This window comes from Procambarus clarkii, chromosome 5 (assembly GCF_040958095.1).
Source record: "Procambarus clarkii isolate CNS0578487 chromosome 5, FALCON_Pclarkii_2.0, whole genome shotgun sequence".
NCBI lineage: Eukaryota > Metazoa > Arthropoda > Malacostraca > Decapoda > Cambaridae > Procambarus > Procambarus clarkii.
Genome location: NC_091154.1, coordinates 2661593 through 2686668, shown reverse-complemented (window position 1 = coordinate 2686668; position 25076 = coordinate 2661593). Strand labels below are relative to the sequence as shown.

Here is a 25076-nt window from a genome sequence, read left to right as displayed (position 1 = left end):
AGGACATCCTAGCGTGTAGAAGACATCCCAGCATGTAGCAGGACATCCTAGCGTGTAGAAGACATCCCAGCGTGTAGCAGACATCCCAGCGTGTAGCAGGACATCCCAGCGTGTAGTGGGACATCCCAGCGTGTAGCAGACATCCCAGCGTGTAGCAGGACATCCCAGCGTGTAGCAGGACATCCCAGCGTGTAGCAGACATCCCAGCGTGTAGCAGGACATCCCAGCGTGTAGCAGGACATCCCAGCGTGTAGCAGACATCCCAGCGTGTAGCAGACATCCCAGCGTGTAGCAGACATCCCAGCGTGTAGCAGACATCCCAGCATGTAGCAGACATCCCAGCGTGTAGCAGGACATCCCAGCGTGTAGCAGACATCCCAGCGTGTAGCAGGACATCCCAGCGTGTAGCAGGACATCCCAGCGTGTAGCAGACATCCCAGCGTGTAGCAGACATCCCAGCGTGTAGCAGACATCCCAGCGTGTAGCAGACATCTCAGCGTGTAGCAGACATCCCAGCGTGTAGCAGGACATCCCAGCGTGTAGCAGACATCCCAGCGTGTAGCAGACATCCCAGCGTGTAGCAGACATCCCAGCGTGTAGCAGACATCCCAGCGTGTAGCAGACATCCCAGCGTGTAGCAGACATCCCAGCGTGTAGCGGGACATCCCAGCGTGTAGCAGGACATCCCAGCGTGTAGCGGGACATCCCAGCGTGGGAGCCTGGGACCTGGTAACGAGGCGAGGGTCGTGCGGAGGGTCCGCTGGTCAGGTCGTGGTGCTCACCATACTACCAATGAGCGGCAGGGGCGATGAGTGGCCCCAGGGGCCCAGTGTTGAGGGCCATGAGGGCCCGGGCCCCGACAAGAGGGCCCAGGGCATCAACACCAGGTACAAGGGCACCAAGAGGGTATCGGTGTACAAGACGTCCCCCAGGAAGACCCATCTCACCCTCCCGGAGAAGCTGGAGGTCCTGAAGGAGGTGGAGTACCAGGTGATGCCGTCCAAGGTCCAGGCCATGAGCACTCAGAGGGACACACTGATGGAGCTCTACCAGCAGGGGGGAGGCCCTATGGCCCTGGAGGCGGCCATATACCGCTGGTACAGGTTCAGGGTCGACCAGGGCCTGCCGGTCTCCGGGGCCCTCCTCCTGCAGAGGGCCAGGCAGTGCCACCGGGAGATGGAGCTGCCTTACCCCTGCGAGTACTCCAGGGGCTGGCTCCGGAGGTTCAGGGCTCGTCACGAGATATTCTACGGGGCGCTGGGGGAAAAATCTGCCGGTAAGTTGTTTTCTTGTTTTGACGCAGTTTGTGGTATTTATAATCTTATTGTAATGGGGGGACCTTTGACAAGCCGGCGGCTTCCTGTCCTCATTGAGGTTACTAGTGTTGGTGGTCCTCAGGCAAGTCACGTCGTACACGAGACGGCTGTGTACGATGTGACGGATTTATAAATCGTCGTAACCCGCATCAACCTAACCCAACACGGCAGAATTTTAAAATCCAGCTTGACAAAAATCATCAGGACACATGGGGGGGGTATCTTTGACAAGTTCTCGGCTTCCTGTCATCGTCGAGGCCACTAGAGATTGTACTCGCAACCTTCAGGTAAATCAGGTAAAAAGTCATCCTAATGGATCATAATTTAAGCTAGTACATCCTAGCCTAACAATGCAGTACTTTATATATATATATATATACTATTTGACAATATAAAAAAAGAGTTTTGTTGAACCATCTTGTGTATGATTTAACCATAGGCCTGGTCGAGGACCGAGCCGCGTGGACATTGAGCCCAAAAATCATCGCAAGGTAATCACACTGTAATAACTTACTAATCAGAGATAATGAAATGTAACTAGTGTAGCCGCTGAGATGTGGTCAAATCGTGCACCAGGATGCTTCGACACACCTCTATTATTTCTGATTGTTAAAACCGTATATCGTTAGGTTAGGATGTACAGTATTACCTTAGGTTAGGCTTGGTTGAATTAAGTTAGGTAATGTTGAGTAAGATTAGGTAAGGCCTGACAGCTGAGTGGACAGCGCTAGGGATTCGTAGTCCTAAGGTTCCTGGTTCGATCCCTGGTGGAGGCGGAAACAAATGGGCAGAGTTTGTTTCACCCTGATGCCCCAGTTTGGTTCATCTAGCAGTAAATAGGTACCTAGGAGCTCCGGGCTGTTTCCTGGGGGTGTGTAACAAAAAGAATGCCTGGTCGAGGACCGGGCCACAGGAATGTTAAGCCCCGAAATCATCTCAAGATAACCTCAAGATAAGGCATCAGAAGTGACGTATCTGTGTAGCCTGATACAATAGTGTGGAAAACATGTGTATTGGGATGACCAAACAGGATACAAATAAATAATAAACAACTACCTGTATTGACCATGTATGGTACAAAAATGACAAAATGTTATGCAATGTTATCTTAATCTAAAAAATATGTTTTATGTATATAAATAATTCATTGTGGTGGGGGGACAGGCAGAGCCAGTTTATAAATACAGTACATATTAGGCTTATATCGAGGCCTCCCCCTCCCCCAGTCAAATTACTGACCCTCTCCAGGATGCTGCCCCACAGCAAGTTAACTCCTGGGTACCTATTTACTGCTAGATGATAAAGATGGCTAGAGCTGGACAGGGGCATTAAATGATTGAAAATGCGCCTAGCCATTTCTGTCCCTTTGGTTACCTTGAGGTGTTTTCTGGGCTTAGCGTCCCCGCGTCCCAGTCGTCAACCAAGCCTCCTCGTTGTTGGACTGGTCAACCAGGCTGTAGGACGCTGCTGCTCGCAGCCTGACGTATTAATCACAGCCTGGTTGATCAGGTATCCTTTGGAGGTGCTTATCGAGTTCTCTCTTGAACACTGTGAGGGATCGGCCAGTTATGCCCCTTATGTGTAGTGGAAGCATGTTGAACAGTCTTGGGCCTCTGATGTTGATAGAGTTCTCTCTCAGAGTACCTATTGCACCTCTGCTCTTCAACAGGGGTATTTTGCACATCAAGCCATGCCTTCTGGTCTCATTTGCCCGAAACGCTTTGCGTAATAGTGGCTTTAGGCATTGTATGTACTAGCTCTATCTATAAATTTTTGTAAAACCTCTTGTATGTATGTACTTTACCTGATTAAACATTTATTTATTTATTTATTTATATGATTGTTTTTCTGTTCGCAGGTTTGGGACCAGTCCCTCTACTATTTTCCACGTGTAAATTATTATGTATCTCTCCTGCCTGCGCTCGATAGAATACAGATTTAGGCTCTAGTCGGTCCCCATTTGATTAGATGTTTTATTGATTCTAGTAGTTTTAATTCTATTAAAAGTTCTTCTAAATTCTATCCAGTAATTTTAATTCACCCAGAATCATTTTCCTAGTAAAGCTATCCTCTGAAGTAAAGCTTTTGTTGCCAGCAAAGTATTCAAAGTATTTATTAGAACCCCTTCCACTACCCTTCTAGTTCTAATATTATTACTTTTATAGATTATTTCACACTTTGGGTATTAACCCTTGTGTGGCTCCAGGCTATTTAGCATTTGTCACCCACAGACGCATACCAAAAAAATATATATATATTTTTTCTTCTAAACCTGTTAATTTGTGTTCTCTGATTATGGGGAAAAATAATAAAAAAATCGTAAGTGGTATATATTGCCCGCTGTAGGGTGGGGAAGTCTGGCAAAAAACAGGCGCTGACTCAGCGTGTGTCCCAGGCGGTGTGTTGCTCGCCAGCTGTCAGGCAGGAGTGGCCACAAAGAGATAATTACCTAATTATTTCAATGTCTCTGATTGATTTTTCATATTTTTTTTTTATGCTGTAATATTATTCAATAGTGTGTAGTGTGATATATATATATATATATATATATATATATATATATATATATATATATATATATATATATATATATATATATATATATATATGTCGTACTTAGTAGCCAGAATGCACTTCTCAGCCTACTATGCAAGGCCCGATTTGCCTAATAAGCCAAGTTTTCATGAATTAATGTTTTTTCGACTACCTAACCTACCTAACCTACCTTTTTCGGCTACATAACCTAACCTATAAAGATAGGTTAGGTAGGGTTGGTTAGGTTCGGTCATATATCTACGTTAATTTTTACTCCAATAAAAAAAATTGACCTCATACATAATGAAATGGGTAGCTTTATCAGTTCATAAGAAAAAAATTAGAGAAAATATATTATATATATATATTATACATATATATATATATATATATATATATATATATATATATATATATATATATATATATATATATATATATGTCGTACCTAGTAGCCAGAACGCACTTCTCAGCCTACTATGCAAGACCCGATTTGCCTAATAAGCCAAGTTTTCCTGAATTAATATATTTTCTCTAATTTTTTTCTTATGAACTGATAAAGCTACCCATTTCATTATGTATGAGGTCAATTTTTTTTATTGGAGTAAAAATTAACGTAGATACAGTATATGACCGAACCTAACCAACCCTACCTAACCTAACCTAACCTATCTTTATAGGTTAGGTTAGGTTATGTGGCCAAAAAAGGTAGGTTAGGTTAGGTTAGGTAGGTTAGGTAGTCGAAAAAACATTAATTCATGAAAACTTGGCTTATTAGGCAAATCGGGCCTTGCATAGTAGGCTGAGAAGTGCGTTCTGGCTACTAAGTACGACATATATATATATATATATATATATATATATATATATATATATATATAATAAAATGAGTGAATCATCGCTGTACTCAAAAAATATGGTGTGCATATCGTTGATTCAATTATTATGTTCATCAAGCAGTGAACAAATACTTTGTCTGTTATTACACTATATACACACAGTTTATATATAAGTATCTGCATGTTTTGTTCACCATAACGAACCATTAAGTTGCTATTATGAGTCAAAAAGCAACGAGGAGTGACCGCCACACACCAGCCAGCCACTCGCTGCCACTCACTCCCTCAACACCTCACTCGCCCACATTCTCCTCCCTCCATACTGTTTTTGCTTCTATTCACTATATACAGACGTTATATATAAGTATCTTCATTCGTGTTCACCATAATGAACCACTAAGTTGGCATGCTGAGTGGCAGTGGCAGCCCTCCACTGGCTGCCACTCCCTCCCTCCCTCACCTCACCTGACTCGCCACCATTCTTCTCCCACCATACTGTTTTTGCTTTTATATACAGACGTTATATATAAGTATCTGCATGTTTTGTTCACCATAGCGAACAACTAAGCTGATATAGTGAGTCCAGACAGTAAAAGGTGGTCACACACAGTCAGCAGACAATGTTACTCCTCCCAGTACAGCGCCAATTATCACAACAATCCTGCTATTATCAGAATCCTGGTCATTTTTATCACAGTCAGGGATCTTCTGTAATACAGTAATATCATCGCTAAATAATAGCATGAACATGTATATTATGACATTTTTTGGCGATGCTGTGGTCACAAGCTGAACAGCAGTGCTGTGAGCTCATGCTGAGTGCGTCAGGCTTGGTAGCTCACTCAATACTGAGGCCCCTAACACACGGGAATTTGGCCCACGATTTTTTTTTTTAATGGCATCTGTTTACAAGAGCCCTGATAAAGGTGTGGTGAACCCCGTGTATCCGCGGGCCGTTTAAATCTTGCATAGTACTCCAATACATCATATGATGTGGAGTGCAAGTTACTGCAAGTCACTGAACACATCATATGATGTGTAGCGCAGTTAAAGGATTAATGGCTTTATTTTATATGCAACCTCATTATCTACAAATAAGCCACCAGTATATATATATATATATATATATATATATATATATATATATATATATATATATATATATATATATATATATATACATATATATATATATATATATACTGTACTGGTAGACGTAGAATCGCTGTTTACCAACGTACCTGTGGACGAGACAATCGGAATGATAGCCGACAGAGTGTATCGTGATCCAGCCTGTACTCCTCTTGACATGCCAGAAAGTATTCTGAGGAAACTACTCCAAGCTTGTACTAAAGAGGCACCCTTCTTGAGCCCGGATGGGCACATGTATAAGCAAGTAGATGGGGTCGCCATGGGTTCTCCCCTAGGTGTCCTGTTTGCAAACTTCTACATGGGTACCATCGAGCAAAAAGTCTTAGTCGACATGAACTTGAAACCGGCCATATACTGCAGGTATGTTGACGACATTTTTACACAGGTACCTGATGTCAGACATCTGCAGAAGCTGAAGGAGGCATTTGAGCAGAGTTCCGTGCTGCGTTTCACTTACGAGACGGAAAAGGATGGGAAGCTGCCTTTTCTAGATGTAACAGTCATGGAAAAGGGCGGAGGTTTCCACACTGCAGTCTACACTAAGGAAACAAACATAGGAATGTGCCTAAATGCCAACAGCGACTGCCCTGACAGGTACAAGAGGAGTGTTGTTAACGCATACGTCGACCGTGCTCTCAGCCACAGCTCAGAATGGAAGCAAGTCGACGAAGAACTCTGTAGGGTAAGGCAGGTCCTAGTCAATAACGGCTTCTCCAATGGTTTCATCGAAGACATCATAAGAAGGAAAGTGAAAAGCCATGCAACCTCTGAAGAGACAACTAACACAACACCTATGCCCCCTATTAGACTATTTTACAGGAACTTCTTTTCCACAGCTCATAAAACGGAGGAAAGGGTCCTGAAAGATATTGTTAATAGAAACGTTATCCCTACAGACAAAAATCAGAGGATACAACTGACGATTTACTATAAAACCAGAAAAACGGCCAGCCTACTCATGAGAAACTCTCCAGACACAAAACAGAACGCTTTAAAAGAGACTAATGTCGTCTATGCCTTCAAATGCCCACTTGGGGACTGTTAGCTCCAAAAAACCCAGTATATAGGCAAGACAACAACATCTCTTTCTAGGCGTTTAACGATGCATAAGCAACAGGGCTCCATTAAGGAACATATAATCTCTTCCCATAACCAAACCATCGCCAGAGAAATCCTAGTAAACAACACAGAAATCATCGATAGATACAGCGATAGCAGGCGGCTTGACGTTTGCGAGGCACTACACATCAAGAAATCAACACCAGCAATCAACAGCCAATTATTGCACAACTATATTCTACCCACCTCAAGACTCCGCTCCAATATAGAAGCATCAAGAAATATGGACCAATAGGCTTTCTACAAACACTTCTATTCAATACCCATTGTTTCTGTTCTGTCTTGTGTTGATACTTTTAATACCCTATTAATATCCCCTCCTGTTCTGTCTTGTGTTAATGCCACATCACCCTTCCCACCTCACTCAAATGTAGATATAAAATCAGAGATACGTTCTAATCAGTTGTGTATTTGTGAAGTCTTTGAAAATGTAATAAGTTTTACGAAACGCGCCCGTGTCGCGTCAGACTAGAAAAAAAAATGAATTTTGGAGAAGTGATTTTTGATTTACCTCCAACAGTGAAGCGTAATGTACGAAAGATTGAGAAAATTCGTGTTAGAATTATTAATCTTATTTTTTCGGTCATATTTAATAATATATATATATATATATATATATAATAATATATATATATATAATATACAAGAAGGTACATTGGGATTGAGAGGATACATAGCATAGTAATTATATTTTTGTAAAGCCACTAGTACGTGCAGCGTTTAGGGCAGGTCCTTAATCTAAGAAAATTTTAAGTAGGTAAATACTAGCAAAATTTATAAAAATGATAACAGGTACATAGCAAGAAAAAAAAAGATGAGAGAAATTTGTAGGTATTGACCAGACCACACACTAGAAGGTGAAGGGACGACGACGTTTCGGTCCGTCCTGGACAATTCGCAAGTGAGAGAGTTGATGCAGGGCAATAAATAGGCAAGAGAGAGAGGTGAGGAGCAAGGTAAAAGGTACGAATGGTAAGGTGTAGTAGAGGGGATAGTAGTAGGAATAAGAACTGCAGAGGGCCCATTGGCCCATACGAGGCAGCTCCTATTATAACCACCAAATGAGGAGGGGATAGTAATAAGAATAAGAGGAGGATAGCAAGGGAATGTAAGATAAAATAATCAACAGAAAAAAGAGAGAAGAAGGAAAAGGAAAGAGAAAGAAAGATAAATGGAAGGGTAAGCTTATGTTAGGTCATGTTTGTTAGAAAGATTAGAGCATTTGAGTATACAGTATACTGTGAGAGGGAAGAGTCAACAGCAACAAAGCCAGGATTCAAGTTCATGTTGGGTACGTTCTGTATTAGAGCCGTATTAGAACATACCCAACATGAACCTGAGTCCTGGCTTTGTTGCTGTTGACTCTTCCCTTTCACAGTATATACTCAAATGCTCTAATCTTTCTAACAAATGTGACCTAACATAAACTTACCCTTCCATTTATCTTTCTTTCTCTTATCTTTTCTTTCTCGCTTCTCTCATTTTTCTGTTCATTGTTTTCTCTTACATTCCCTTGCTATCCTCCTCTTATTCTTATTACTAACCCCTTCTCATTCGGTGGTTATAATAGGAGCTGCCTCGTAAGGGCCAATGGGCCCTCTGCAGTTCTTATTCCTACTACTATCCCCTCTACTACACCTTTCCGTTCGCATCTTTTGCCTTGCTCCTCACCTCTCTCTTGCCTATTTGTTGCCCTGCATCAGCTCTCTCATCACAATCGACATGAGAATGGTCCAGGACGGACCGAAACGTCGTTGTCCCTTCACCTTCTAGTGTGTGGTCTGGTCAATATACTTCAGCCACGTTATTGTGACTCATCGCCTGCAAATTTGTAGGTATATTAAAGCACATAGGTAATGAATAAATTTTTTATTATTATTATTATTATTATTATTGCCACTGTGTGTTAGTGGCATTAGCCATTGTACTTGTCTATCCTAGGAATCCTCCATGGTTCTTGTATCTTATGTAATTAAATGTATGTATGTAATAAATATATGTATGTAATAATATATTATGTATGTATGTACTTTGCTTAAATTAATTATTAGTATTGTTAGTTTTATTTTATTTATTAAATTTAGCTGTATATACAGTATACAGTATTTGGTATTTGTAGTCTATTTGCATGCATGAGACTGGATTGATAATAATTTTATTAAATACAGTAATTGCAAGGTATTTGTTCTTTTTATGTTAATATATTTTTATAGGTGTGGAATACTCTAACTGGGACAAAAAGAAGTCTGTAACAATGGCTGACTATGAATCACCAAATAGAAGTTGCATGCTCTTGAAGCGGAAGATGAACGAGCCCGAGAATTTCCAGAAAAGAATGAAAGTCTGTCAGTCTGTGGTAAGTGGTCTTTGAGTATTGAGTTGCCAACTGTTAGCAGCCAGGGAATTGCTGCCAAAAATAGATAAATTTTTTTCCTTTATAACATTATGGTCCAAAATTTCATTGGTATATTTAGCTAAGAAAATGTTAGTTGACCCAACCTTTTTTTTTTTTTTTTTTTTTAAGGCTTCTAAAATGCTATATTATTCAATTTTGTTATTGATGTTTATCGTAATACAGTATAATTGGAAGCCCCTTGACCAGGGGCTAATACAGTATAATTGCAAGCCAGTTCTCATGTGCTTGAGACAGATTGATTGAGAGTCCAAGGGACAAAGTAAGAAAACACAGCTGACAAAAAACATTAGAAAGTTCACGTTTGCAAACAGAGCGGTAAACAGTTGGAACAAGTTAACCTGCATGCTACTGGTAGCTTCACTGCTAACTGCATGTCACTGGTTCTGTCTCAGTGGAGGCTTTACTAACTAACAAGTTTGTTTGGTAACTAACAAGATGCTTTGTTCACTAACAGTAATTAGTACTAACAAGTTTCGAGCTCGTTTGATGAATCTTTGTTCTGTGTAAATCGTTTGCAGAGTTGTTTGGCAGTTTCAAGGCTTTGTTTTCTGTGAGTCCTTGTCCAACCACTTGGGATGGACAGTAGAGCGACGGTCTCGCTTCATGTAGGTCTGCGTTCAATCCCCGACTGTCCAAGTGGTTCGGCACCATTCCTTTCCCCTGTCCCATCCCAAATCCTTATCCCAACCCCCTTTCAAGTGCTATAAAGTCATAATGGCTTGGCACTTTTCCCTGGTAATTAAAAAAAAATTCTGTGAGCCCTCTAGGTGTCTTTTAAAGCTGTGTTAACTTTCTGGAGGGTTTTCTGGTAAGGCGGCAGTTTCTCACCCACTCCCTTTGCCTTCGTGAGGGTGCCAGGTTCTGGCTCTGGTCCTTGGCGGGCCGAACAGAACCTCCACGACAGATGTGACATTTTAGCATGTGGCAATCTCAGGAAGATAGCTTCAGAGAGCTACTGGGGCTTCTCTAGAAAGTGGGAGGGAATTATCAGGGGAAAGCGTCAAGCCATTACGACTATACATTGAGGCCTTGATTTACGATGGTAATCCACTCCCAGAGACAAATCGTAAGTCGAAATGTCGTAAGTCGAAGCGATTTTTCCCAAAAGCAATAAAGGGAATTGAATTAATCCGTTCCCCACCCTCCAAAATATTAACTTACAAATACATTTTATACTGAATACAATTTTTTTCTCTAACTACAATACAGTACATATGTTTATCTTACCTTTATGGTAAGCCTTGTTCATGATCACTATCCATCGTGGAATAAGTGTAGATAGTTTCTAAAGCCGCAGTAAGAAATATAGCCTCGGAAAATAGCCGAAATGTTCACACGTTTGAGATGCGAGGGGAGGCAACATTGGTCACAACAGTGGAGCGAAAACAATGGGCCCACGGCGTGTGCCAAGCCGCCTGAGGGCCACGAGGCTCAACAAAGAAAATGGGAAGACATCGGCGCGCATTTTAAAACCAGTCCCCAAAAAATCGGATAAAAACCTGATTTTTGGCGATTATTTAAAGTGGATGACGCAATGCTGCGTCATCCCCAGTATTACCGCCAGTAAACGGATGACGCAATGCTGCGTCATGCCCGGGCGAAAGTGTTTTAAAGAAACATTATGATTACATGCAAAAACATTGTTTACATCATGTGCTGTATAATACCTGCAATTTTGATTATTAACCCCTTAACTGCGTTGCCTCTAAATATGACACCCCCGCAGTGTGCAGGAAATAAATTCTCTGGAAAAAAATTCTTTTTTCTTTTTAAAGTGTCAGAAACCCTTCCCTCAGTATGGGTATGTAGAAAAAAAATTGAAATTGTACTTACTTTGGCTGCTATGGGGTCCGTAAGTTGGGGCGGACGTCATCATTCCCTGTTCGCCCGTGACGTACGCTCCTGGGGCCAGTAGGGCGCCTGGGGCGGGGCGCGCGAGTTGCCGCGAATATATTTTTGTTCATTTTTTTCACACAGTCCCAAATACATTTTATTTGTTTTTACGTGCTAATCCTATGTATAGTGAACACGTACACTATATTATTGCAGTACAACATCCGTACTGTCCGTAGACACTGTGTTACGTGCATGACACTTGTGTACACATATGCAGCACATATTTACTATTTATCATGCTAATTTATGTATATATACAATCTATTTACACACTATACACTGTCACACACTATATACATTCACCATCAACACACTCAGAACACCTCGAGTGACAGCAGCCACACCCAGCCAGTCTCCCTCACTCCAACATCTTACTCGCCAACATTGCTCCTCCCACCATACTGTTATAGTTCTTATTACACATGGTCTATATACCTATCTACATGTTTTATTTACCAGAACTATGCAAGTAAGCCGGTATTGTGTCCAAACAGTAGTGGCCACCATACACTGCATGAAAAATCACACAGCCGACAGCAGACGACGCTACGATTACGTCACCTCCCTCACCAAAATAGCTCCTCTCAACATTCTCCTGTTGCTGTTCTTACACTATATATACCCATGTACATATGTGTTGCCCATAGCGAACCACTAAGCTAGTATGGTGAGCAAAACAAGAGTGGCAGCCACACACACAATGAGGCTACCTCAATTCTCGCCCTCCCTCCCTCACCAAAATTCCTCCTTCCACAATACTACGCACAACGCTAATTATAACCACAATCCTGCTATTATCACAATCCTGGTCACTAATTCCTATAAATGAATAATTGACCACACGTTTATTTTGAAAAGGAACCTAAGAAATCATTTGAAGATTCCTAGATGGACGAAATAATGCTGTGGTGCTGTGGCTAGTGCTGTGAACATCGTGAACAGCATTGAATCACTGATATTTGAACATTGTACCCAGTCATTATCACACTTAGGCTCTTCTATAATACTATCATGGCTAAATAATACAAGTTATATATATATTTTGACATTATTAGGCGATGCTGTGGTCACACGCTGAACAGCAGTGCTGTGCACTCATACTGCGAGCGCCAGCCTTGGTTGCTCACTCACTACTGAGGCTCCCACACCCAGGAATGTGGACCACCATTTTTTTAAAGATGGCGTCTGTTTACAAGAGCCCTGAGGAAGCTGATGTGAACCCCATGTAGCCGCGGGAGTTTTGAATGGAACGTGAAAAATACAAATACCCGGAGGCGCGTTGCGCAAACCAGACGTGAGCCTGCAGGCGCGTTGCGCAGTTTAAGGGTTAAAGTGATGATTGTCATAGGTATTAGATAAGAGGTTAAGGTCTGGGTCTATAATAGTTTGCATAAGAGGGCTGTTTTACAGAAAAGCCAAAAAAGGCAATGATAAAAGAACTAGCTATGAAAAAAAAGAATATATAAAACTATACACAAAAATGAGGTAGGCTGCTTAACGCTTAAATGGCGCATGGCTTTATACCATTTGATATCCACAGGCGCATACAAATAAAAAAAAAAAATCTTTTTCTTTCCTAACCTGTTAATTTGTGTTCACTGATCATGGGAAAAATAATAAAAAAATCGTAAGTGGCATATATTGCCCACTATAGGGCGGGGAAGTCTGGCAAAAAGCAGGTGCTGACTCAGCGTGCGTCCCAGGCGGTCTGTTGCTCGCCAGCTGTCAGGCCGGAGTTGCCTCAAAGAGATAATTACCTAATTATTTCAATGTCTCTAATTGATTTTTCGTAGTTTTTTGCTGTAATATTATTCAATAGTGTGTAGTGTGATATATTTATATAATAAAATGAGTGAATCATCGCTGTACTCAAAAATATGGTGTGCATATTGTTGATTCAATTATGTTCATCAAACAGTAAACAAATACTTTGTCGGTTATTACACAATATACATAGGTTATATATAAGTATCTGCATGTTTTGTTCATCATAACAAACCACTAAGTTGCTATTATGTGTCAAAAAGTAACGAGGAGTGACCGCCACATTCCAGCCAGCCACACACTCCCTCCCTCAACACCTCACTCGCCAACATTCTCCTCCCACCATACTGTTTTTGTTTTTATTCACTATATACAGACAATATATAAGTATCTACATTCGTGTTCACCATAACGAACCACTAAGTTGGCATGCTGAGTGGCAGTGCCAGTGGCAGCCCGCCACTGGCTGCTACTTCCTCCCTCCCTCAAGTCACCTGACTCGCCCACATTCTCCTCCCACAATACTGTTTTTGCTTTTATTCACTATATACAGACGCTATATATAAGTATCTACATTCGTGTTCACCATAACGAACCACTAAGTTGGTATGCTGAGTGGCAGTGGCAGCCCTGATAGGATACCTGATCAACCAGGCTGTGACTCATACGTCAGGCTGCGAGCAGCCGCGTCCAACAGCCTGGTTGATCAGTCCGGCAACCAGGAGGCCTGGTCGACGACCGGGCCGCGGGGACGCTAAGCCCTGGAAGCACCTCAAGGTAACCTCAAGGTAAGGTAAGGCATAAAGACGTAGGACCTCACACAGTCAGTTGGTGGCTGCCGCCCTCAAGGCCAGACGCACTAATATTTCTCCTCCGACAATACTGTTTGTGGTGTTATTACGCAATACACACACATTATATATAAATATTTACCTGTTTTATTCACCATACTTGTACAAGTAAACTGGTATGGTACCCAAAGACCATCGTGGTCACCAGTAAACAACATGATAAGTCGTGCAGACGACGCCACCGCCCTCACCAAAATGGCGGCTCCCAACCTATTCCTCTTGCTGTTTATACCCCTCTATACACACGTTATATATAAGTATCTATATTTGTGTTCACCATAGCGAATCACTAAGCTGGTATGGTGAGTGCAGTCAATAAAAGGTGGCCACACACAGTCAGAAGACGACGCCACAACCCTCCCTCCCACAGCATTACTCCTCCCAACATGGAGCACAGCGCTAAATATCACCACAATCTTGCTATTATCAGAACCCTGGTCAGTTTTATCACAGTCAGGGGTCTTCTGTAATAATATCATATCTACATAATAGCATAAACAAGTATATTATGGCATTTTTAGGTGATTCTGTGGTCACAAGCTGAACAGCAGTGCTGTGAGCTCATGCTGCGTGTGTCAGGCTTGGTAGCTCACTCAATACTGAGGCCCCTAACACCCGGGAATTTGACCCATGATTTTTTAAAAAAATGGCGTCTGTTTACAAGAGCCCTGATGAAGGTGTGGTGAACCCCGTGTATCCGCGGGACGTTTAAATCTTGCGTAGTACTCTAAAGCATCATATGATGCGATGCGCAATTTACTGCAAGTCGGTCAAAGCATCATATGATGCGATGTGCAATTTAAGGGTTAAAGGTACAGTACTTTCAGGTACACTGAAGGTAATTATTTGCATTAATGATCAAAATTGCACAGGCAAAGCCAAGAGCACAATGGAGCAAGGGTGGTGAGGCTAGGCAACCTGGGTTACAAAGAAAAAGTAGAATAAAAGTTCTAAAGTAATATAAACTTAATGGTAATTTAAGTAATAAAAACTTAATGGGAACTTATGAATGTAAAAATTAGCTAGAATAATTAATAACAATAGATGACCAATAAAAGTAAAAAAGCAATTATGAAATCTATAAAACGAATAGCTTACTTACTATAATATTATAAGTACACTAGAGTTGAATACTAAAGTTACACTAAAACAAAATGAGGTAGTTTAAATAGAGATATACTCAGGTACACCAGATGATAAAGTTTATACTAGAGGAAACAGGGCAAAGCCAGTGTACTATGGAACATGGGAGTAAAAAAGAAAAAAAGGCAATAATAAAGATGGCAATTTTTTTTTTAATAAAGTTAAAACCTTTTGAAAGGAAAGGCAGAACTAAAGTACACAATGGTAGTTAAATGAGATTATAATTTTAATTCTGCTTATATATCCCAGTCACTCAGGAAAGAATTGAGGTGAGCTTCAGTGGTTATTAAATAGGTTTTTCCAGTGTCAGTCCTCCTAGCTATAATTTTACCATCTCGCACAAAAAATTTTTTAATTACAGGGGAATTTTTGCAGAAACCACGCAGTTTAAATAAGAGATTTTGTGTGAACCTGGTCAGACATTAATTCACATAAACAGTGGATTTACTAGCGACTGCAGATTTGATAAGGTCTGACTTGTGGGAGCAGCTATCTAGTGTAACTCGAATTCTCCTGTTATTTATACCAGGTGATTTGATACCCACTCTATAAGCTGATTTGATGTCACTAGTTTTGATTGAATATATAATCTTATTCTGCAATTCATGGATCACGATAGCAGCACAGTCTTCTCCTTCAGATTCTTGGGGAAAATCACATGAAGAGATACCGACAGACTCAAGGAGTTTATGTTGGTCTGATTCGTCTTGGGTAATAGTGTGTTGCTGTTGAAGGGTGTTACGATGGTTTTCAAACTGTTGTAGCATGGCTTCCTGTTTTCTAGTGGTTTCTGCTGGTTTAAAGTCAGTAACTGTGGTCTTGAGAGAGTTTAATTCTTGTTGGAGGAGGTCTACTCTGGCAGACAGATCTTGATAAATCTTGAGCATTGCTGAAGCTTAACTTCTCATGTTAATTATTAAGTCTGATTGCATCTACATGTATTTGGGTTAATAACTTGAGCCAAGGGTTATCAGGAAAGCGCTTGGAATCGAAACAAGGGGCAGCAGCTCGTTTAAGTTGATCCATATGGCTGCATAATTGTTGCATGATCCGTGATGATCTCACTGCACCAGCCAGCTGGGATGGTTTGTTATTGTTGACAAGGGGAGGGTCGGTACCCCCCCTCCCCCAGCGGCCCCCGAGGGAAGGACAGCTGGACTAACCTTGTTGCTAGCCTGGCTAGTTGATTTATTCCTGATCGGTGTGCTATCTGCCTTAGTTGGCTTACCGGACTTGGATCTGTTATTCATTGTAGCAGGATAAATGTAGGCAGGCACAATAGTGAAGACTCGTTGATGTGGCAGCAGAGAACGTCGGGTGCAGCTTTCTCCAGGGAACAACACTAGTGAGGTCGAAATGAGGGTTTGAGGATGGGAAAGCTACATCATTTGAGGGTTGCAGAGAGCTCAGGGACAGCAGATAAAAGTGGAGGGACGGCGGAGCCGACAAGTGCAGTCGAGTGTTCGAGTTAGAATTATTGAACAAATCCACAGGAGCCTTGATGAGAGTTCCCAGACACGCTCTAGTCGGTTGTACTACGACACGATCTGGGTAAAGAACATTTCATTCGAGTGACTAGAGCACGTCTGGGAACACTCAGTGCATAGGTTCAAACCCTCATCAAGGCTCCTGTGGATTTGTTCTTTGATATATCACATTAATGTGATTTCTCTGTGTTGTTATTATTATTATTATTATTATTGTTATTATTATGATTATTATTATTATTATTGTTATTATTATGATTGTTTTTATTATTAATTATTTCTGTTTCAGGGAGTTGATATTTGCCATTGCTTAGAAAGCTGCATAGATGATGACATGATTGAAGTGAAAGATGGTAAGTTTCTTTTTTTACTTGTTAATTATCGTACTGTATAGATGTAAGATAAACCAAGTTAAAACAGTGGGGAATTTAGGTGACTGGCTAAAGTCAAGACTCATTCTGCTGATGGACTGTTTAGATAAAGCACCATTCACACCCTCAATATGAGAGTGGACATAATTCCATTACTAGCACCAGAGGCACACACGTAGGCAGGGTGATATCGGAAGCATACAAGACGCTGGCAAACATTAGAACGTCATTTAGAAGCCTAAACCAGAATGCTTCAAAGCAATCTACACAGCTTTTGTTGGACCAGTACTGGCATATGCAGCACCTGCTTGGAATCCATACCTTGTGAAACATAAAACTAAAATTTAAAAAGCCGGGTGAATCTTGGCTTGTGGACTGCCCGATGTTCTCACTGGATGCTTGGAAAGCCTTCTGTCGTACCCACACGTTTGAGTGGCACGAGGTGTTGACTGTGGTCCAGGTTTACCTGGGGGTGACTTTAAGCACCTTACTGAGTGTCTTTTCGCTCTGGCCCTTCTGTGAGATGTTGGCGCGGTTCGGCTTGACGTGCAGGTTCCTATCCTGTCGGCTGCTCTTGTGGCTGAGGACTTGTGTGAGCGGGGGCTCGTTGGCTTCGATCCTGCGTTTCTTTTCCCTCCTTAAGCTTTCTTTGGATTGGCTTGCGGAGGATGTAGAGGCGCTTGGGGCCGTTCCTGGGTCTGGCGCCTTGGTCTCGGCTGCTCGTGCGTCATCTGCGCTTTGGAGCTGTTTGTGCCAATCCTGCGGGATGTGCCATCGCATTTTTTCGCTGTGCGTCTCACGTGTCGACAGGTGGTGCTCGCTTCCTTGTCAGGGTGGGCTACAGGTGCCAATTTTGGAGCCAGTGCTGCCTTCGGTCCCCCCTCCCCACATTGACATAACATGTTGATGGGGGAGGGTGCTTGCTCGGTCTGCTCTTGCCTGGTCTCACGATTTGTGTGTTTTTCGTGTCGTGTTTCACTGTTTTCGGTGACGTTGGGTGGCTCCTCCTCCTTTGGGGGTTTGGGGCTGGCAGGGCAGGCCTTCACTCTTGCACTGTCAGGTCGGATTGGAGTGGGTGCGCATGGGTATGGTCGAAATGACAACATCCCTCAGGTGGGTTTCCTGCCTGTTTCCAGTTCCGAAATGACTCTGTGTGGACCTGCGGTTCATTCTGGACTTGTCCCGTCTGTACCCCTGGGTTTTTTGATGCCTCTCCTTTCGGATGACCACTCTGTCCCAGGTCTGGCTTCTGTTGAAGCTGGGCGCTTGGATGGTGTCCCTGGACCTCATGGACGCATATTGGCATGTCCCGATTCATCCATGGTTCAGGAACCGACTTGGTTTTGTTGTGGGGCATCAGAGTTACCGCTTTCGTTGTCTCCCGTTCGGGTTGAACCTAGCAACTCGCGTGTTCACATGCCTTACCCGGGTCGTGGTGGCCCCTCTGTTTCTGTTAGGTTCGAGTGTTGGCTTACCTCGACGACTGGCTGGTTTGGGCTCCCAGTCGGTCCACGTGTCTGCTCGCCAGGAGTGTGGTGCTTTCCCAGCTAGCCAGGTTTGGGTTCCTGTTGAACTGGCGAAAGTCCCGTCTTGTTACCACCAGGTTCGGACCTGGCTGGGTCTTGTGTGGGACTCGGATGGCTTCCTTGTCTCTTCCTCCAGAGTCTCTCCTTCAGCTGTGGTCCTGCATGTGCTTGTTTCTGGGAGGCACCCGGGTCGCTCTGTGGTTGCTCGAGTGTCTGTGCAGGAGCCTGAACTTTGCAATGATGATCTACCCACTGGGTCGAGTTTAGCTTCATCGGCTGTTCTGGTTCCTTCGGGGACTGTCCTTCTGCCTTTCTTGCGATCACTGGGTTCGACCCCCGGGGGCCTCATGTTGGCTGCTGCGTCGCCGGTTTCCTCTTCGGGTTTTTTGGGGTTCAGTGCCTTGGCGCCTACCCGAGCCCTCGCTCGATGTGTTCACAGATGCATTGTCTCTCGGCTGGTGTTTTGTGACCAGTGCTCACCAGGCCGGCCAGGGGCGGTGGGGTCCGTCCTTCCATCGGGCCCAAAGCATGGTGCGGAGTTCGTGGCAATGTGGTTTGTGCTTCGGAGAGTTCAAGTTGCCCGCGGATCGACAATCCGATTCCATTCGAACTAATCCCCGGTGGTTCATTGACTGAACTGAGGAGGGGGGGGGGGTTCAATGCGGTCCTTGACTCTTTGGGGTGACTGCTTGGAGATTGCTTAGAGACACGAAGAGGTCCACCTCCAGGCACCTGAATGTCTGGCAGAGCCAACTAAATGAGTCAGCATCGACCGTCCATTCTGTGGACAGAGGAACAAACCGGGACAGGCCGTCCACCAGGACATTGAACACCCCCCGGACAAGAACCGCCAGGAGAGCTAAACCCCGAGAACTCAGCAGACGAGTTACCCGAAGTAGTGACCGGGCTTGGAGTTGGATGGTGTTGATGTGAAGGAGTCGGTGGAGGAACACAGCGAAGAACTGACCACCGAAGAACTCCAAGCCCTTCACAAGGAGCAAACAAGCACTCATTGAGGTGCTCAAAGGTCGCCCCCCAGGAAAACCTGGACCACCGTCGAGACCTCGTGCCACTCAAGCATGCGGGAACGACAGAAAGAATGCCAAGCCTCCAAAGCAAAAATAGGAAAGTCCTCCAGCCAATGCGACTCTGGAACCCGGCCCCGCCGGAAGCAGAGAAAGGGGGGGGGGGTCGACCAGGACACACCACAGAAGGGGAAGGACGAGGGGGAGCGGACTGAACCAAGGTCAAAGGGACCCCCACCCCCAAGTCCGGGTCCCAACAAGCAAAACGGGGCAGCCTCGGGGTATTCGGGTGAGCAACTAACCTAGCACGTTGCGATGACCTAAAACGAGCATGCAATGCCTAAGCTGCCTGTAACCGTAGAATATCATCTTGAGATTGGGTAAATTGAGTCATCAGCAAGCAACAGAATTTACAGGACTCAGGGTCAAAGGTGTCACCGACCCAGCAGGCAGCGTGATAGAGGTAAAAACCATGAGGGTCACCCTGAGTCAAGGGGACCGAGCAACCCTCGAACTCGCACGTAGCAAGGGGGGGGGGAAACTATGGGACACATCCATTGGACCCATGCGCTCCCCAGGGGATTCCCAGGGTCCTGAGCACTTAATGGTAAATCACGCCCAGGTAACCCCAGGCAGGGTACTGCTAACCGGCGCCCAAAACTACCAAACAACTGTCTAAAGCTGAATCCCAGGGACGTGTAGACTCACGGGGACCTAGCAGGGACACCACCAGAAGAAAACCGTGCACAGGTCAGGCACAAAAGGGGCAAGTAAGGCAGACCCCCCCCCCCCCCCCTACAAGGCAAAAAGAAAATGAAAAAGAAAATCCCGCAAGAGGACAACGTACCCCAAGGAACAGAGCCGGCCGCTGTGAGTGGTGAAAACAAGTTGCGCAGTACCCTGTGTCCCACCAGTGCAAACTGCCTCTTACCCTAAGGTAAACCAAGAGGACAGAACCCCGAAGCACCCAAAGGGCAGCCGAAAACCGAGCAGTAATACGGCCTAGCAGAGGCAGACCCCGAGGAACTTGTGGAAGGTAACCCCAAGCTCCAAGGGCAGTACTTACAGGGCACCTAGGGACGATAACCCTAGGCGCATGCAGCCCGAGTACCGTAGAATAACTCCTGGCTCTCGCACCTCTAGAAGACAGCCACCACATGCAAGTACAGTGCTGAAAAAACTGGAGCCAAGCACACGACCACTGCCTCTAGCATCAGCCTAAGAACTGATGGGTGGATAGCCGGTGTGAGGGGTCTGGGGCTCCCCCTTCCCCATCCCTGGGAGGGGAGCTGCGAACACAGCAGCGCGACAACGTGTAACGTCATGATCGTTTGCTCATTTCTTTTTTGGGAGTTCTTTCCACTTGTTCGGCTTGTGGTAGCAATAATTTCACCAGAATAGGGGTTTGCTTTGGGATGCTTACCTTTCTGGGTGCCTGACCCAGTCAATGTCAGACATAGAATGCTTCCAACCACACGAGGGTTTCTATAGGCCATTGCTCCCCTTGCCTCTCTGAGTGGGCCAGGTTCTGGCTCATGGTCCCTGGAACTCATGGAACCCACAGAACTCCATACACATGACTGATGCCAAAGTCTGACATTAGCATATCAGCCTAGTAAGCTCTGGGGAGCCTCCGGGTCTCACCCAGAAAATGGCGTTTCATTACATTCAACGCTGGTTTTTTTACTTGCCTGGTTCGAACCGAATATGATTAGGCTTATCTGGTTAGGGGGGTCCTTCCCATATATGCTCGATAAGCGAGTTTAGACAGTATACAGTATAGTGATCATATTCACAGTTTATTCCCTAAGGTTGGGTTTTGTTATCCTGACCTCACAGCTGAGTCCTCTCAGGTTAGGTACTGTTCTAGTTGCAAACCTTTGAACTTTCTCAAATTGTCTTTTGTGCTTCATGAGGTGTGGATTCCATGCTGGTGCTGCATGCTCTAGTAATTGTCTCACAAAAGCAGTGTATATAGAGTGGAAAGCTTCCTTGTTTAGACTCTTTAATGTTAATTTTCTGTTTCATATTTGCCTGCTCCATATGGTGTACAGTAGTTTGCTGTTCGTCATAAATTTCCTTATCTCATCTTTATTACTTTACACTTGTTTGGATTGAATTTCAGTAGCCATTTAAATGCCTAATCTTGAAGTTTGTCAAGGTTTTCTTGGAGCGCTCCATAGTCCTCCTTAATTTTTACTCACATCATTAGCGTTGCATTATCTGAAAACATTGACATATACGGCCTCACTTCCTCTACGTCAGTTTTGTCAGGCATGATTTTCTATCTTTGAATCCACATCATCCTTCCATTACAAAATTGACTTGATTCATGTGTGTTCCACTCCGGATTATACCTTATCTTTAGGTTATCTTGAGATGATTTCGGGGCTTTTTAGTGTCCCCGCGGCCTGGTCCTCGACCAGGCCTCCACCCCCAGGAAGCAGCCCATGACAGCTGACCAACACCCAGGTACCTATTTTACTGCTAGGTAACAGGGGCATAGGGTGAAAGAAACTCTGCCCATTTGATCCGCCTCCATTGGGGATCGAACCAGGAACCTTAGGACTACGAATCCGAAGCACTGTCCACTCAGCTGTCAGGCCCTCCCCTGGTTGTCAATAGAGCAGCAAAAGAAGTCAGTGCAGGCCAAACAACACACTAAGCTGCCAGTACCTGCCTCTGGTAACACACGCCAAGTATCAGATTGCCCTCAAAATGGACGTCATATAAATTTATTTTTGGAACACTGATATTATTCTGTATTATTCACCAATATTTAAAAACAGTTGATAATTGCTTCTTACTGTTGACATGCAATGTTCTGCGCTAAATATTTTGTTATTTTCACTCCTTTTATTTCTCAACAGAACCATTGGATGATGAAATCAGTTCATACGATGTTGATGGCTACCACGGTGCATATATTGAAGGAGAGGATGGTGTAGAACTCCCGCTTCACGTTGCCACTGCACAATATCCCGTCTCCATTGCTAGCACGGAAGATCTCGGCCCTATTTCCAACACACAATACCAGACTCCCACTCAAAATGCAGAATACCTTTTCCCCATTGAAAAGACTAACTATTTGACCTCCATTGATAACACACACTATCACATCCCCATTTCCAGCACAAAGCACTCGACCCCTAATGTTGACACACACAACCTACCCCTTATTGGCAACTTAAAAGGCCCACCCCTCATTTTGAACACAAAATGCTCTTCCCCAGTTGTTAACACAGAACTCCAACCTTGCCTTGCAAATGCCCCCATTAATAATGCAATTCCATTCCCTGTTACCATTACAAACAACCAACCCCCCATTTTCAGAGCAAAATATCCCTCCTCCATTGTCAGTACACTAGAATCACAACCCATTGCCAACATGAAAGGACTGGCTCTCATTGAAAGCACAAAAGATTCACCCTCCATTGTCAGTGATGACGTTCTGCCACTCAATATTGCCAACAGAAAAGACTCTGCCAACAGAAAAGACTCGGCCAACAGAAAAGACTCAACCAACAGAAAAGACTCAACCAACAGAAAAGACTCAGCCAACAGAAAAGACTCAACCAACAGAAAAGACTCGGCCAACAGAAAAGACTCAACCAACAGAAAAGACTCGGCCAACAGAAAAGACTCTGCCAACAGAAAAGACTCAGCCAACAGAAAAGACTCTGCCAACAGAAAAGACTTGGCCAACAGAAAAGACTCTGTTAACATAGTCAATGCAAATTCCCAACCGTCATTTGTATACAAAAAAGATCAAGCCACCATTGTTAGTACACAAGACCCACCACCCATTTCTAACACAAAAGGCCTACCACTTATTTCTACCATGAAAGACCCACCTCTCATTTCCAAAACAAAAGGCCCACCACTTATTTCTAGCAAGAAAGACCCAACTCCCATTTCTGACACAAAAGGCCTACCACTTATTTCTACCATGAAAGACCTACCTCTCATTTCCGACACAAAAGGCCCAACACCTATTTCTAACAGAAGAGACCCACCACCCATTTTTGACACAAAAGGCCCTCCACTTGTTTCTAACACAAAAGACCCACCATTTGCTTCTAAGACAAAAGGCCCTCCACTTGTTTCTAACACAAAAGGCCCTCCACTTGTTTCTAACACAAAAGACCCACCATTTGCTTCTAAGACAAAAGGCCCTCCACTTGTTTCTAACACAAAAGGCCCTCCACTTGTTCCTAACACAAAAGACCCACCACTTGCTGCTAACACAAAAGGCCCTCCACTTGTTCCTAACACAAAAGGCCCTCCACTTGTTTCTAACACAAAAGGCCCTCCACTTGTTTCTAACACAAAAGGCCCTCCACTTGATCCTAACACAAAAGACCCACCACTTGCTGCTAACACAAAAGGACCTCCACTTGATCCTAACACAAAAGACCCACCATTTGCTTCTAAGACAAAAGGCCCTCCACTTGTTTCTAACACAAAAGGCCCTCCACTTGTTTCTAACACAAAAGGCCCTCCACTTGCTGCTAACACAAAAGGCCCTCCACTTGTTCCTAACACAAAAGACCCACCACTTGCTGCTAACACAAAAGGCCCTCCACTTGCTACTAACACAAAAGACCCACCACTTGTTACTAACACAAAAGACCCACCACTTGTTTCTAACACAAAAGGCCCTCCACTTGCTGCTAACACAAAAGGCCCTCCACTTGTTCCTAACACAAAAGACCCACCACTTGCTGCTAACACAAAAGGCCCTCCACTTGTTCCTAACACAAAAGACCCACCACTTGCTGCTAACACAAAAGGCCCTCCACTTGCTACTAACACAAAAGACCCACCACTTGCTGCTAACACAAAAGACCCACCACTTGCTGCTAACACAAAAGGCCCTCCACTTGCTACTAACACAAAAGACCCACCACTTGCTACTAACACAAAAGACCCACCACTTGTTTTCAACACAAAAGACCCACCAGCTGTTTCCAGCACCAACCGTTTGACTTCCATTGCCATGAACACTACGGACTTGTTGCTGGGCAAACAGAACAGCTCTTGCCAGGTGAGTTGCCATGTTTTAAGTGATACTTTACTGTCTTCCTTGATTGTGTGTGTGTCAGTATGGAGCGATATGTGGCTCTTTGACCTTGCTTGCAGGAGCCATCACCCATGTTCAAGCAGAAATCCCCGTTCTTATGTATGCATTATAGTACTTTGTTACGAGTTGTGTGAAGGGAACAGAAGGGACTTTTCAGGGGAAAATGCCAAGCCATTGCGACTATATAGCTTTTGGAAGGGGTAAGGATAAGGATTTGGGACAGGGAGGGAAAAGGAATGGTGCCGGCACTCTGATGGTAATCTTGGGCATAGGTTCGAGTCACTTCTGGGGTGTGAGTTTTCAGTTGCATATATGCCTGGAGACCGTTCAGGCTTGTTCGCACATATATGTACGTACTGTGTGTCTGTGTCTATATATATATATATATATATATATATATATATATATATATATATATATATATATATATATATATATATATATATAAATATATATATAAACATATATATATATATATATATATATATATATATATATATATATATATATATATATATAAAAATATATATATATATATATATATATATATATA

The 25076-nt window shown here is 43.6% G+C and overlaps 1 protein-coding gene across 1 annotated transcript in view; it reads left to right on the top strand.

The window, feature by feature from the left end:
- The first annotated feature begins 624 nt into the window (after positions 1-624).
- LOC123764336 (uncharacterized) overlaps positions 625-25076 on the top strand; it is a 33174-nt gene continuing 8722 nt past the window's right edge. The window contains exons 1-4 of the mRNA XM_045751963.2: positions 625-1276; positions 9175-9317; positions 16808-16871; positions 22311-24487. Coding sequence (XP_045607919.2) covers positions 793-1276; positions 9175-9317; positions 16808-16871; positions 22311-24487 — 2868 coding nt within the window. The 5' untranslated portion in view covers positions 625-792. The remainder of the gene's footprint in view (positions 1277-9174; positions 9318-16807; positions 16872-22310; positions 24488-25076) is intronic.